The sequence below is a fragment of the Schistocerca piceifrons genome, chromosome 2, assembly GCF_021461385.2.
Source record: "Schistocerca piceifrons isolate TAMUIC-IGC-003096 chromosome 2, iqSchPice1.1, whole genome shotgun sequence".
Classification (NCBI taxonomy): Eukaryota; Metazoa; Arthropoda; class Insecta; order Orthoptera; family Acrididae; genus Schistocerca; species Schistocerca piceifrons.
In genome coordinates this window covers 696,866,608-696,880,394 of record NC_060139.1, presented here as the reverse complement: position 1 = coordinate 696,880,394, position 13,787 = coordinate 696,866,608, and the positions used below count along the sequence as shown (strand labels likewise).

Here is a 13,787-nt window from a genome sequence, read left to right as displayed (position 1 = left end):
TCTTCTGCTTGCCTCGGGCCACAAGTTGTGTGTTCTGACGTGTGTCACAAGCCCGGGCTGTACCACAGTTTATCTCTAAAGTCAGAAGAACTACAATGAAACAATTGATCTCTTTCGGATAGCCCAGATGGGAAACTAGAGTTCGAAAAAACAAATTTTTACATTCGAGTCCGCCGGCCGCTGTGGCCGAGCGGTTCTAGGCGCTTCTGTCTGGAACCGCGCGACCGCTACGGTCGCAGGTTCTAAACCTGCCTCGGGCATTGATGTGTTTGATGTCCTTAGGTTAGTTAGGTTTAAGAAGGTTTTAAGTTCTAGTGGACTGATGACAGATGTTACGTCCCATAGTGCTCAGAGCCATTTGAACCATTCGAGTCTCAATCAAATAGATAATTTTAGTCTTTCACATATTTACATCACAACATGCAGCGCTGTGGTGTGAGAGACATTCTCGTAAGGCTCTATATCTACTGCAAAGCAACATCTCTATCGTAAGTTGTTCAAGACAGCATCTCTCGTCCATCCAATTCTCGATGCGTAATGGATTAGTTGTAACACCTATACAGTACTGCCTAAATAGGAATGAGGTCAGGTCCATGGGGAGACACACAACTACCCTCAACCCCTTGTAAAGTTCTTCAAGCCATTCTGACGAAATAAGGTGGAGCATTGTCTTGGGAGGTGCAGCTCATCTGCAACGAAATGGAGTTGAACAAATCGATGAACACAATCTGTAGGTAACTTTCACAACGTTCTTCTGTATGGTTTGACTGCTCACCACTTGTTACTCTGAACGGAACTAGCAATTTAACAGCTGCATTGTGGTCGCTCTGCCCGCTTTGACAATGCTTGATAGTCAGCCGCTGAGTGGACTAGTGGGAATATATTTCCTCACTTGAGTCGATAACACGCAAAAAAGCTCTGTAACTCAGTAATATCGGAAATAGAGTATCTCATATGCCGGACTCCCATCTGGCCACGATCAAATGTGCTGATATCTCGCATTTTGCCAATCCTGTGCCCGATTGTTATTACAGCCTGTACAAAGTCCGATGATCTCCCAGTCCACGTGACATGGTGAGCTATTCCATTGGCTTTGGCGTCTGGAGTCCAACAAGTCAGTCACCCGGTTCAGTTGCTCTGTAGCGTGCTGAATGACGTTTCCGGACATGGATTCCTATTCAAAATATTATCTACTTATTCCCCTTCTGCAAGTCCTAGAAATTTACAGTGCGAATTTCCGATCAGTCACACCTTAGGAATACAGTCAGTGCTGACAATTCGAGTATCAGCGATGAAAAAATCGAGTGTTGATGCATGTGTATTAGAACGAAGCACTGGGCGCATGTTACTCTGTCGTAAAATATTCTTCAAGCTATTCAGGGTGTTCGTAAATTCCCATTACAAGCTCCCGGGACTTGTAGGGGGAGTGAGTACTTAATATTTTGAACAGAAACCCATGTCCGAAACGTCATCCAACGACGCTGCAGAGCGCCAAAGTTACAGGCACCGAAGCCTGTTAATTTGCGTATACACAATGTGATTCCTTAATGATGTTACAGACTTTGAAGGATGATGGAGAAGGATAATAGTATCAACTTGAGGTAAGCGTCGTTGTACCGGAAACAAACGAATCGAAAGTTGTGAGCGAAAACCGTTCTGATATCCTTGACAGTGAAATATTTGTAACTGTACTGTTGTTGATAGAGGTGAAGGGAATTTAGCTTTCAGAGGTGAGAGTATGGACCAAAGCAAGAAAGGATGTCTAGTAGACATGGGCTCTAAAATGCATACCTGAGGGGCTATGAGGTGTTCTTCATCTTCACAAGTGTGAAACATATCTCCTCTATTGAACAAGTGCTCATGGATCCTAAGGTATGCATTTTAGAGCCCATGTTTATTGGACTATTTTTCTTATTTTGGTCCATACTATCACCTGTGGAACTTGCCTACCCTAAAGTCTTAGCAACAACGATACGGTTGCATGTATTCCACTGTCAGAGGTATTAGCACGGTTTTCGCTTACAGCTCCGGTACAGGGACCCTTAACTCAAATTGGTAATGTTATTCTTCTCCATCATTCTTGAAAGTTTGTAACATCATCACGAAATCACGCATACATATATTTATGGCGCCGGTGTCCATAGCTTTGACGCTCTGTGGTGTCGTTGAATGACATTTCCGGACATGGACTCCTTTTCAAAATATTATCTACTCATTCCCCTCTGCAAGTCCTAGAAATGTACAACGAGAATTTCCGAACACTCTGTATATGTAAACCAGGACATAGTCAAGACAGGTAACTATGACACAGAGATTATTATTAACTGATAAATATAGTATTAAAAAAGTTGCAGTTGCAACTATTTGTTTAGAACTGAAATAGGGATCGCTAGTTCTGGATAGGCAGAGATCGCTCGACTTTGGCTCTCTAATGTCTTGCGTCCAGCCACTCCCAACACTGGCGATCCAGCATCATTGTGTACCGTAGCCTTTACGAAATAACTGTAAAGTTGCGCCGTGCCCAACCAGTAAGCACATGTGAAGTGCTACGGGGCAAAAGCGCCATCTCTTCCCTTCGACGGTCGTAGTGGTGGGAATCGGTGGGCCGAGTTTGTTTCCTCCACTCCCCGCCCCATGCTGATAATTCACTCAGGACGTTGTGAACATACCATATGTTTGTGAATGAAATAACTGCTTAATAACGACGAGGTTGTGTCCTTGCCTTTGTGATTTTATTATATGATCACTCTTTTTCTTTCAGCTAAATCAGAAGTGGCGACGTCCGTGTCGGTGTCGACCATTGATCTCGTCGAAGAGAGCTCAGACACTTCCAGAGTAAAAATGTAAGTTGAGACAAAATCAGTTCTAAAGGTCTTGTACGAAATATATTATCAGAAACTTGCTCACTTCATACAAGATGCCAGGTGATACTAACTTGTCGACAATTCTTCGATTTCAGCCTCCTCTGCAAATCCTGTCTCATACGCACACTATCAATTCGTGACGTTTAGTTCTGTGGTCCTTTTCAGCTAATGGTGATGAATAATCTACAAGAGGTCACTGGGTTTCAGTCTCTCCTAACCTTCCATATCCAGAGCCATTTATAACAATACAAACATAACACACCAATGGCCAAGAATCCGCCAAAACCATCCTAACTACCCAGATGCACGCTCGGTACTCTACGTTCAAGGAAAAAGAGGAGCCGTATTTCAGTATTACACTATGCCCCGAAAACAGCAATGCAAATGGGTCACAACGTTTGTGTCGAACTAGTAACTACAGCTTGTTGGTTTCAAAAGAGTGGATAGCATCTAAAGGGCTTCTTCATTGCAGTATTTATCTCTAATTTTTGTGGAGTGTTTGAAACTTGATAACGAGTCAAACGTGTGACGGAACTGAAACAAGTATGGTTAAGTGTACCGACCATTGTCAGCTCTTGTACTGCTACGGCGCCTGCAGACTGGTCCCCTTTCATCATCAGTAAAAAGTTACTGTTTGTTTACGAGGTCATTTACAACGGGACCGCTCCTACTCGTCATCACTGATTTCCTCCAGATTTATATTATATGAATTTAGTCAGATATGAAACTGACGGAAGTGGCAGCACCGGATGGCAAGGGGCTTATAAAATATAGCATTTTTTACGCGGGTCAGACGAGGCATGAGCCACATATATTAACGTAATTTTCAGACAGCGACTGGCGCAACAGAAAGAGTGGAGGAAGGTAACCTGAAGGTTGTAGAGTCGAGGCCCTATGCGGAAACTTCTTTTATATTCAATTTTTACAATACTTGCACAAGAAATAAACAGAAATAATGCGCACACAGTTTATTAATATTTTCATAAATAGGTATGAAAAGGAAAGGGAAACCTTACGAACAGCGTTATACAGAAATTTTTTGAGTTTTCTGACGAATCTCTACGTGCAGAATAAGAAATTTATTCTGTTAAATGACTTGTGGCGAGGACAAACAAATCCACACTAACATGACGATATTTTTCAAGTTGAAGAAGGATTGCTATCGTGCAGTATTAAAATGATACCACCACAAACGCACTCCGTTAGTGCAACCGTACGATGTACGTTTTTATAGTCAGCTACAGAATTTGATCAAAAAGCTTCAAAACTACTCTAGTCCGATAGGGAAAGAAAGAGAATCACATTCCGAGGAGACTGCATAAAAATACATTTCACTGAACATCGCCAGCCATCATTGCCAATATTTGTAGAAATAATGCATTATGCGTGGATTGCTAACAAACTGGGCGACGAGGGAGGAACTTTTATGAATGTAAAAAAAAGTTTTTGTATAAAGTTTAAAACGACCAAGCAATTGCAGAATTGGGGCTTTATAATGTACATTAGATTACGAGAGACTTATTGCTTCTCTCTCTCTCTCTCTCTCTTTTTTGCCGGCCGGAGTGGTCGAGCGTTTCTAGGCGCTACAGTCTGGAACCGCGCGACCGCTACGGTCGCAGGTTCGAATCCTGCCTCGGGCATGGATGTGTGTGATGTCCTTAGGTTAGTTAGCTTTAAGTAGTTCTAAGTTCTAGGGGACTGATGACCTCAGAAGTTAAGTCCCATAGTGCTCAGAGCCATTTGAACCATCTCTCTCTTTTTTAATCTAACTTCATACACCAAGTTCTTATGTATACCTTACGACCCTCACTGGAAACTTATTCACATCCCAAATTTTACTTCGGTTTTCCTTTTCACGCCTTTTTACGAAAATGGTAATAAATACAATGTATTGAGCGTTATTTCAGTTTTTTGCTGTACAACGTAAAAACTGAAAATTAAAGTTTCCGCACAATGATTCGACCCAACAGCTCTAGGATTACCGTTCTATGTTCTTTCAGCTGCGTCAATAGATGCCTGGAAACTACGCTATATTTTCTAAACGCTTCGCCATCTGGAACTCCCACTTCTATGATTTTATTTCTTTTCCAAGTGCTGCGTACGCCATAAATTTGGACGAAATCGATGATGACGAATAGGCGCGGTCCGCTTGTTAGGTCTGTGCATCGTTATTTCATAATTTTTGATAATATAGCGTTACTATTTTAGCACGTTTTTTCTTCTTCTGTGTAGTTAATGGAAGGTTGATTGGTTGGTTGATTTGTGGGAGGGGACCAAACAGCGAGGTCATCGGCCCCGTCGGGTTAGGTAAGTATAGGGAAAGAAGTCGGTCGTGTCCTTTCAAAGGAACCATCCCGGCATTAGCCTGAAGCGAGTTCGGGAAAACACGGAAAATCTAAATCAGGATGGCCGGACGCGGGTTTGGACTGTCGTCCCCCCGAAAGCGAATCCAGTGTGCTAACCACTGCACCACCTCGCTCGGTTTAGTTTGTAAGTTGCAGTTTGCATAATTTATCGTCTAATGTTCGGTATGGCCAGACAAACTATGTCAGAGACGCTTAGTTGAGAGTGCCTCAGCATTGTGTTTTTGCTGTGGAGCAACACAGTTTGAAGTCAATCTGAAGGGAGATGAACTATTGCGGACGATCAAGAAGTTCCCGTCTGAGTGCGTTTCTGTAGCGTATGTACAGCCCAGCGTGACATCTGCAAGTAGGCAAGGGGTTAGCGTGATCTTCGAACGGCAACTTTTAAATCGCCCCTTATACATCGTAGTAAATCTTAGATAATTAAGACGCTGGATTTGTATTGTAACATTTCATTTCCCCGTCGCCCATGTGTGCTAGAATCTTCGCAACTGCAATCGCCTCAGTTAGTTTCCAGCTACAGGGAGAAGGAGGTTTCTGTTCAGCCTGAGGGCGATGGGCCGATCTTTTCCTAATACTTCCAAATGGGTTGCGGTCGGAGCAGACTAGGCTTATTTTAAGGACTGTTCTCCTTAATCCTTCTAAATACGAGGGTTATTCCAAAAGTAAGGTCCGATCGGTCGCGAAATGGAAACGACTATGAAAATCCGATAAAGCTTTGCACAGATGTGTTGGGTAGTGTCTCTAGTATAACCCCAGTTAGCATCACGTCGCTCTTCTCATTTCTGAGCTCGCAGTGAGTGCGTAAAGATGTCTAGAAAATAGTGTCTGCCGCCAAGTACGAGGGCCTGGTGAGAAATTTCGCCTGAAGCTATGCAGCCAACATTACATAACTGTCGTGCTGTTTCGTCTTCACGACAATTCTCAGCCGCATTCTGCAGGGGCAATGAAGATGCTCCTGCATCGTTTTCAAATGGAAATGTTAGATTACCCACAATACAGTCCGCAATTGTCTCCCCCTGAGTTTCATCTCTGGTCACATGAACCGCTGTCTTTGAAGACAACATTTTGACACAGACAACGAGGTGTAGGCCAGCGTGGAGAATTGGCGGAAAGCACTGGCGGCTGCCTTCTATGATGAGGCTATTGAAAAGTTGGTACAACGCTATGACAAAAGTCTAAGTCAGAACGGCGACTACGTAGAGAAGTAGCTGAAAGGTGTAGCTAATTGTTACAAGTAAAACATTTCTGATGTTCACTGTGGTTTCAATTTGGCAATCAATCGGACCTTACTTTTGGAATAACCCTCGTACGTTGCGGTCGGAGCCGACACCCATTACGGAAAAGAAAGAATAGGCAGTCTCGGTTGCAAAATGGAAATGGTTTTTCATTTATTTAATTTGTGACGTATCACAGGAGCATCATTAGACATCGAGTAAAAACGCTCGAGGATCACTGGCAAGTGTACAGGAAGTCCTGCTTTCACCAATAATGACACGTCATTCAATAAAATATACAGGACACATCGACCTGTGTTTAGGCGTATTCTTGCCAGTGGTCCTCGAGTGTTTTTACCCCATGGATGTGCCCTGTATATTTTCCTGGATGACGTGCCATTTTTGGTGATTGTGGGACTCGAGTGTTTTTACTCGATGTCTGATGATGCTCTTGTGAGTGTGAAACGCGTCACAAATTATACAAATGAAAAAGCATTTCCATTTTACAACCGAGACTGCGTGTTCTTTCTTGAACATCTCAAGATTTACTGTACCATTAGCCGAAAGATGCAGCGGTGTGATTTTCATTACAGAAAAGGTTTCTGAAAATGCTGTCAGGAAGCTGCCCCTCTCAGAACGTCTGTTGATGGCAGCAGGAAATGGTCAATGAAAATGCCTACATTCTGTTCCTGATTCAGACTGGCTGGAAAGATTTAATGGAAAATAATTTCGTGGAGCGGTCTGGAGTCTACGTGACCAAGGAGTTGGTCGACAGCCTTCATGGGGTGTAGAAATCACGTGCCCGCTGAGAGGGAGAGGGTGCTTTCGTAGGGTGTAGGAAGAAGGGAGGGGGTGATCCTTTAGTGAACAACCAGCTAATTTCTTAAAGTAAGAAAAATTGAGAGGTACCAAAAGTGCATTCCCATAAGCGGCCGTGGATTTCGCATTGAGCCATTCCAGTTTTCTAGGCGAGTGTTGCCATTTAGCGAGTGTGCACATGCTCAATAGTCAGAAACCTCAAACTACGTTATGGAGCCAAGTAGCTAGTTGGAAAAATGGTGTTTAGTGAACGAAAGGGATTTGGTGAGGTTTTCATTTAAGGCAAGAAACTATATTTGTCTCTGTTGAAATTAGAGCGTAGTGTTTTTGGGTGACTCTTTCCGTATTGACTTTAAATATACCTGTTCTGTTGTTGTGAAGATTATCAGCGAAAGTTGTTGATGTACACGTAGACGAAGCGTATGAACTGTTAGTGGTGTGCATTTTACATTTCACTCGTTAGATCTCGGAATTTTTCTGATAGTATTTGTATTGCTACAGGAAATTAATTATAGGCTTTGGAGCAGTGAGAAATTTAACCTAGCTCATGGCTCAAAGTGCGCCATGGTTTTAGTATCCTGTTGTGTGTGATGTATACTACGAAAAGAGACGTGCCCAGGAAGCTATGAGCAGTAGAACTTTATTGCTGACATAGGGAGTACACAATAACGTTTGGCTGTCGGTATCAACTGAAACAGTTTCAGAATGAATGCAACTGAAAGTTTATCCTGACCTGATGAGAAACTAGACTAACACGATAACTGTTCTTGAAGATACAACTCGCGTACAGTCTGTAACAGTAAGAAAACTCTGCCGTAGGCAAAGTCAATATATCCGGCACTGTGTCTTAAGTTCTGTATGGTGTGTACTGCGCTATGGCAAATACTCTCGCCGAACTTCCGACGGCGAATGCTGAGGTCGAGACGTTTAAGCTAACACGGGAATATGCACTGACTATTGAGTTTCTGGGCAGCGTACTGTGAGGCCGTCCGATGGAGGAAGACCGGGGAGTTGTGCGAGTATCACGTGGCTAGTGGGGTGAGCCAGTGCTTAAAACATTAGCGCTGTATACGCCACATGTGGCACCCCAGATACTGCAACGACTGCAGCAAGCAGGATGAGATGCGGTTCTGTTGCAGGCGCCTTGCCAGGGCGGCAATCCACAGCACCCTACTGTGTTGCTTGTGGCTGGATCGTAGGGCGCCAGCCAAGGATGCTACATTGGCGACCATTATTTAGACTGATTTTATACTATGCAGCACATGCAGAGAAATCATCTGGATCCAACAATAACTATTTCCTATTACATCTGAGGAGCAATACGCCATGTAATCTGTCCTGCATATCACACATCAGCAAGAGTGTGTGGAAACTCTTTGGCATGGACTAAAGCAACGTCTCAGTATTTGGAATTAGTGGTTTGAAAATCACAATCTGACCCTCGTAATTTAGGATTTTGTGAACAACCAATTAGACTGATGTGTAAAACTGTCAAATAAAGCTCCTGCATTTTTTATGGCCGCGCGGAGAGGCCGCGCTCTTTAGGGCGCCATGTCACGGATTGCGCGGCCTCTCCCGCCAGAGATTCGAGTCCTCCCTCGGCATGGGTGTTGTGTTGTTCTTACCAGCAGTTTGGTCCCTTAGGAATTCACACCTACCCACACACACCCACCCACCCACCCGCCCACCCACCCACCCACCCACACACACACACACACACATTTTTGATGAGGTATCACTAATCCAACGTGGAATCCAGCTGCACCTCGCTCACCTTCCTGTCTCACAAGCTTGTGCGCCAAGTGCCGTGCTCCATAGATTGATCAGAGTAGTAATGGATGATTTTGGAAACCAGAGAAAGAGAAAATCAGATATTGAGTGGTGATAGCATGGAAAAGTCAAGGGGCTGGGGGTGTAGGAAGGGCACCACCAAGTAACATACACTTGCTACCAACGTATCAACATTGGCAAAGTCACATTTTCTCACTCCTGTAATGAAGTGGGCCAGACCAGCAAAAGAGAGGTGGTGGGAGAACACAAAGAGCTTTGTACTCCTGCCATACCCTGCCAGTGGTGCGAAACTTTTTAAAATGGTGATCATAATAAAATGTGGGGATTGATAGAATACCATCATCTTTACATCTCCAATGCAAATTTTTGATTTTCCGAAGTACCGTACAGATACAGTTTAGATTTTGTGGCCATATTCCATTATATCAGCGGTAGTAGTAAAAGTGCGGATCAAACTTCTTCAACTACAAGAAAACGGAAATGCATTTGGGTAGACAACACTACACATGACTTCTTATACATGAATGTATTTATAAACAGACAGAAACGTATTCACAGATATACATGCAGTTCACCATTGCTTTCAGCACTCTTCTGACGTGAATGCGCCAACTACAGGTAACTAACAACAACTTGCTACTCGCTATCACTTCCTTCAAAGACCTAAGTACACTATCTAACAAAAAAAAGTGAAGCCCCAGACAACCTAGCTAGATGTCAACGTAACTTTGTACACGTACATAACATTGGGGGGGGGGGGGGGGGGGTGTATAAATGATCAGAGTTACAATTCTCTGTGGCAGATAGAAAGATAGAATGCCCATGTTGTGTACATAGTTCCGCGTAGTCAGCGCGTACACTACCTTCCCACTAGAGCGCGCCCCGCTAAGCACAACAGCGCAGGCGCAGCGCTCGTCCGTCTCCGCACTACGAGATGGCGCTGTCTTAGAGACGGACCAAATTCTGCTTCCGCCGATCAGCGTATTAAAATGTAACGCAGCCAATGAGATTGCTGCTAGCGTATAACCTTTCCGCCTCGCGGATCACAATCGCGCAGTAAAACATGAACGCACGAGGTATTATAACGAGTGTACAGACCTCCGATTAGTCAGTCTGCATTAGTCTGCACCAGTCTGTACCAGTCTGCATTAGTCTGTAGCCAAGTTTCAGTCTGTACCTAATAAGATTACCATATTCCTGTACATAGCCATGAAGATAAATGACTAGACACTTTGTCAAGTATCAGAGATATGTGAGAATAAGATTAACGTACCAAGACCAAAGGAACTTCAGATTGTCAATTGTAAACAGTATCCAGAATCAAGTTACGTAATATCTATGCTTTTATTTATTTTAATAAATGTGTGTGAAAATTAATCAAGTTCTGTTTAAAGTTGGTCACTGTCAATCTGCTACTCTAAACGTGCAAGTGGCATTTCTATCGTCTGACCTAACGGCAGAAGATAAACATGCCACAATAAGACCACGAGACATATTGCTGACACTCGCCTACTTCATTAGAGCGACAAGTCAAATAATCTGATTGTGTGTGTACCGAAGGTCTTACAGTACGCACACCACAGGCCACCAGATTGTGTTAGTGTTACTCACGTTTAGCGTTGTTACCAGACCTAGTAGGGAAATAAGGGGCATTCACAGCACCAAATGTTGAATAATCACTGTGAAGGACACAGAGATGCCGTGTATATGTGTGAGAGAGCGTTATCAGCAGCTGCCAGAGTTTAAGCGAGGTATCATTGTGGGTCTCCATTTGACCGTCTGGTCGAATCGAACAGTATCTAGATTTGTCGTGCATTCAAATGTGACAATGGTCTAAGGTTGCTCTGCATCGTAACCTGAGGGGAGACATATTCGTCGTCAAGGTTCTGGTTGACCATCAAAAGGGAAGACAGGCATATCGTGCACCATCGTAACCATTCACATCCCCGCCTGCTATCCGAGGACAAGTAATGGACTGAATGAAATTTTCACTCTGCAGCGGAGTGTGCGCTGTTATGAAACTTCCTGCCAGATTAAAACTGTTTGCCGGACCGAGACTCGAACTCACAGTTTTAATCTGCCAGGAAGTTTCATAACAGCGCACACTCCGCTGCAGAGTGAAAATTTCATTCTGGAAACATCCCCCAGGCTGTGGCTAAACCATGTCTCCGCCATATCCTTTCTTCCAGGAGTACTAGTTCTGCAAGGTTCGCGGAAGAGCTTCTCTGAAGTTTGGAAGGTGGGAGACAAGGTATTGGTGGAATTAGAGCTATGATGACGGGTCGTGAGTCTTGCTTGGGTAGCACAGTTGGTAGAGCACTTGCCCGCGGAAGGAAAAGGTCCCTAGTTCGAGTCTCGGTCCGGCACACAGTTTTAATCTGCCAGGAAGTTTCAAGTAATTGACTCCCTGCAACATTACGTTTCATGCCACACTATTGGTCAGAGACTAGCAGCAGCCGGACTGCAGAATTATACTCTCCTGCGCAGGCTATGTTTGGACTGGTATTGTGACTGGCACGGGTAGCCTGCTGATGAAAGGCATCATAGTGTTTTTAGCAATGCACCACGGTTCTCCACTATCCTGGATGACCATCGTCGACAGGAACAGTGGAGACCTGGGCAGTGGATACGTTCTTCCAGTATTTTGTAGAGGCATAGCAGTGTTACTCCTAGCGTCATTGCACGGGGAGATACCGGATATGACATCAGATCGCGGCTGATAGTGACTGAGGGAACTCTGACGGCAAATCATTACGTCATGGACGTAGAGCGTCCTCATGTGTTATCTCTGATGCGTCGACGCATTGCACAGTTTCTTATGAAGTGTCTGCAGGATGCTGAGGTGCACAGTTTTGTCCTCAATAGAGCATTTGTGGAACCATCTCGGACGTCAGCTCTGTACTATTGCCAGTATGCAGCATAACAAGTATATGTTACAACAGTTGTGGAACAGCTGGCTTCTGGAGAGAATACACGGCTTTATTACATTCTTCCAAAAGAAATTAGTGCGGAGGAGATGCAACGTCATGCTGACAAGAAGGGTCATTCTGCCAAGCATATTTGACTCGATTTTTTAATGACTGCAGCAACATCACATACCCTTCAAGCCCGTGAAGATTCATTTCGTTTCCTCTTCCCCTTCAAGTTACTTCGCTTTTTTAATCAGGTAGTGTATATCAAAATCGTAGTCCGCACATTCTGTTAGTTTCACTTTTTATATACGGGGGAACATAAAGAAAGAAAGAAAGAATAGAATGGACTCATCAGCTGGGAGACGCCGAGGTTTTTTCCAGCTGTCTAATCAGTAAGGGGTTTCTTCCCCCGTGCAGAATGGTCTCTTTCCGAGCGGTGTAAGGGAATTGTATCTTAAGTGTATCTGTTCAGCGTAGCTGACTGTAACGGGTGTGCGTCTAGTGTGTTTGTGTTGTAAGGTTAAGAGAGAAACGGAGGAGGGATAGCCGGTGCCGACACACAGCCTGCTGCGTCAAGCTTAACGTCCCTATCGGATGGACGTATCGGCAACAACAGTGTCACATCCTCTGACTCCGTGAGACACAACAGAGAGGTTTGGAATTTTATCCAGGACATTGGCACAAATTCTGATGATAAGACACTTTACGCCAGCACCAGATACTGGTGATGAAAATGTCTTCACCTCCAGCATTCGAACCGGCTACCTTCGATTCAAGCACCAACGCATAGGCGTGCGTTAGCGATCTTGGCTGTGGAGGCGGGTGTAAAAAAGGTATACGAGTATTTAATGTAGTCTATTCCTACGTATTGACGTGCAAGGTAACAAAAACGTTGATTCACGTTCTTTCAGCATTCGTAACATCTGAAAATGCATGTAAAGTCTGAAACAAGTCCTTTGCTTTGAAGGGAAGGAGGTTGCAGCTGAGGTGCAAAAATGGAATTATTCAATAAATAATTGTTCAAGGCGTGACAGATGGGAGGCAAATGTTTGAAACGTAACCCAGGAAGTTGCACGTAAGCTAGAGTCGAGGATCTGTAAGCATCACATCTCTCCTTCGAACCAGCCAAATTTTGTTGTTGCAAGGTCTTCCAGCATCTAGACTGTTACGTGCTACTGCCGTGTCCAGCACAGTGCCCTATTGGCGTACACTGCCATATGATTCAAATGGCTCTGAGTACTATGGGACTTAACTTCTAAGGTCATCAGTCCCATAGAACTTAGAACTACTTAAACCCAACTAACATAAGGACATCACACACATCCATGCCCAAGGCAAGATTCGAACCTGCGACCGTAGTGGTCGCGCGGTTCTAGACTGTAGCGCCTAGAACAGCTCGGCCACTTCGGCCGGCCACTGCTGTATGACCCAAAAACGTACTGTGAAGACATTGTCACAGAAATAACACGGTCGTTCTTACGATTGGTAAGTAGACAACGGTGGTGGTAACAGCGTACACACCAATACTCTTACATGTGGAGCTCTGCCAAACGGTACCGTCTATATGCTAATGTACAGTCTTAGTCATAAAAACTGACCGCCGGCCGGCCACCACAGAGACTAAGTCCGAGTCGTTCACTTAAGGTGGCCAATAAAACCGACCGCCCCCGACAATGCTTAAGTCCGACCGTTTTCACGATCTGACAACACTGCTAGATGCGGAAGTGTCAGGAGGAAGTGTTATCTACTTGCGAGATGCAGTTGTGTTTGGGGAGCCCGTGGTCTAGTGGTAATCCTCGCGAATTCTAAACTTATAGTCGC

General features: G+C 44.3%; 1 protein-coding gene across 1 annotated transcript in view; it reads left to right on the top strand.

Moving 5' to 3' along the window:
* Positions 1–13,787, top strand: part of LOC124775755 (putative SLC9B1-like protein SLC9B1P1) — a 134,969-nt gene that overhangs the window by 26,356 nt on the left and 94,826 nt on the right. The window contains exon 3 of the mRNA XM_047250584.1: positions 2,762–2,843. Coding sequence (XP_047106540.1) covers positions 2,762–2,843 — 82 coding nt within the window. The remainder of the gene's footprint in view (positions 1–2,761; positions 2,844–13,787) is intronic.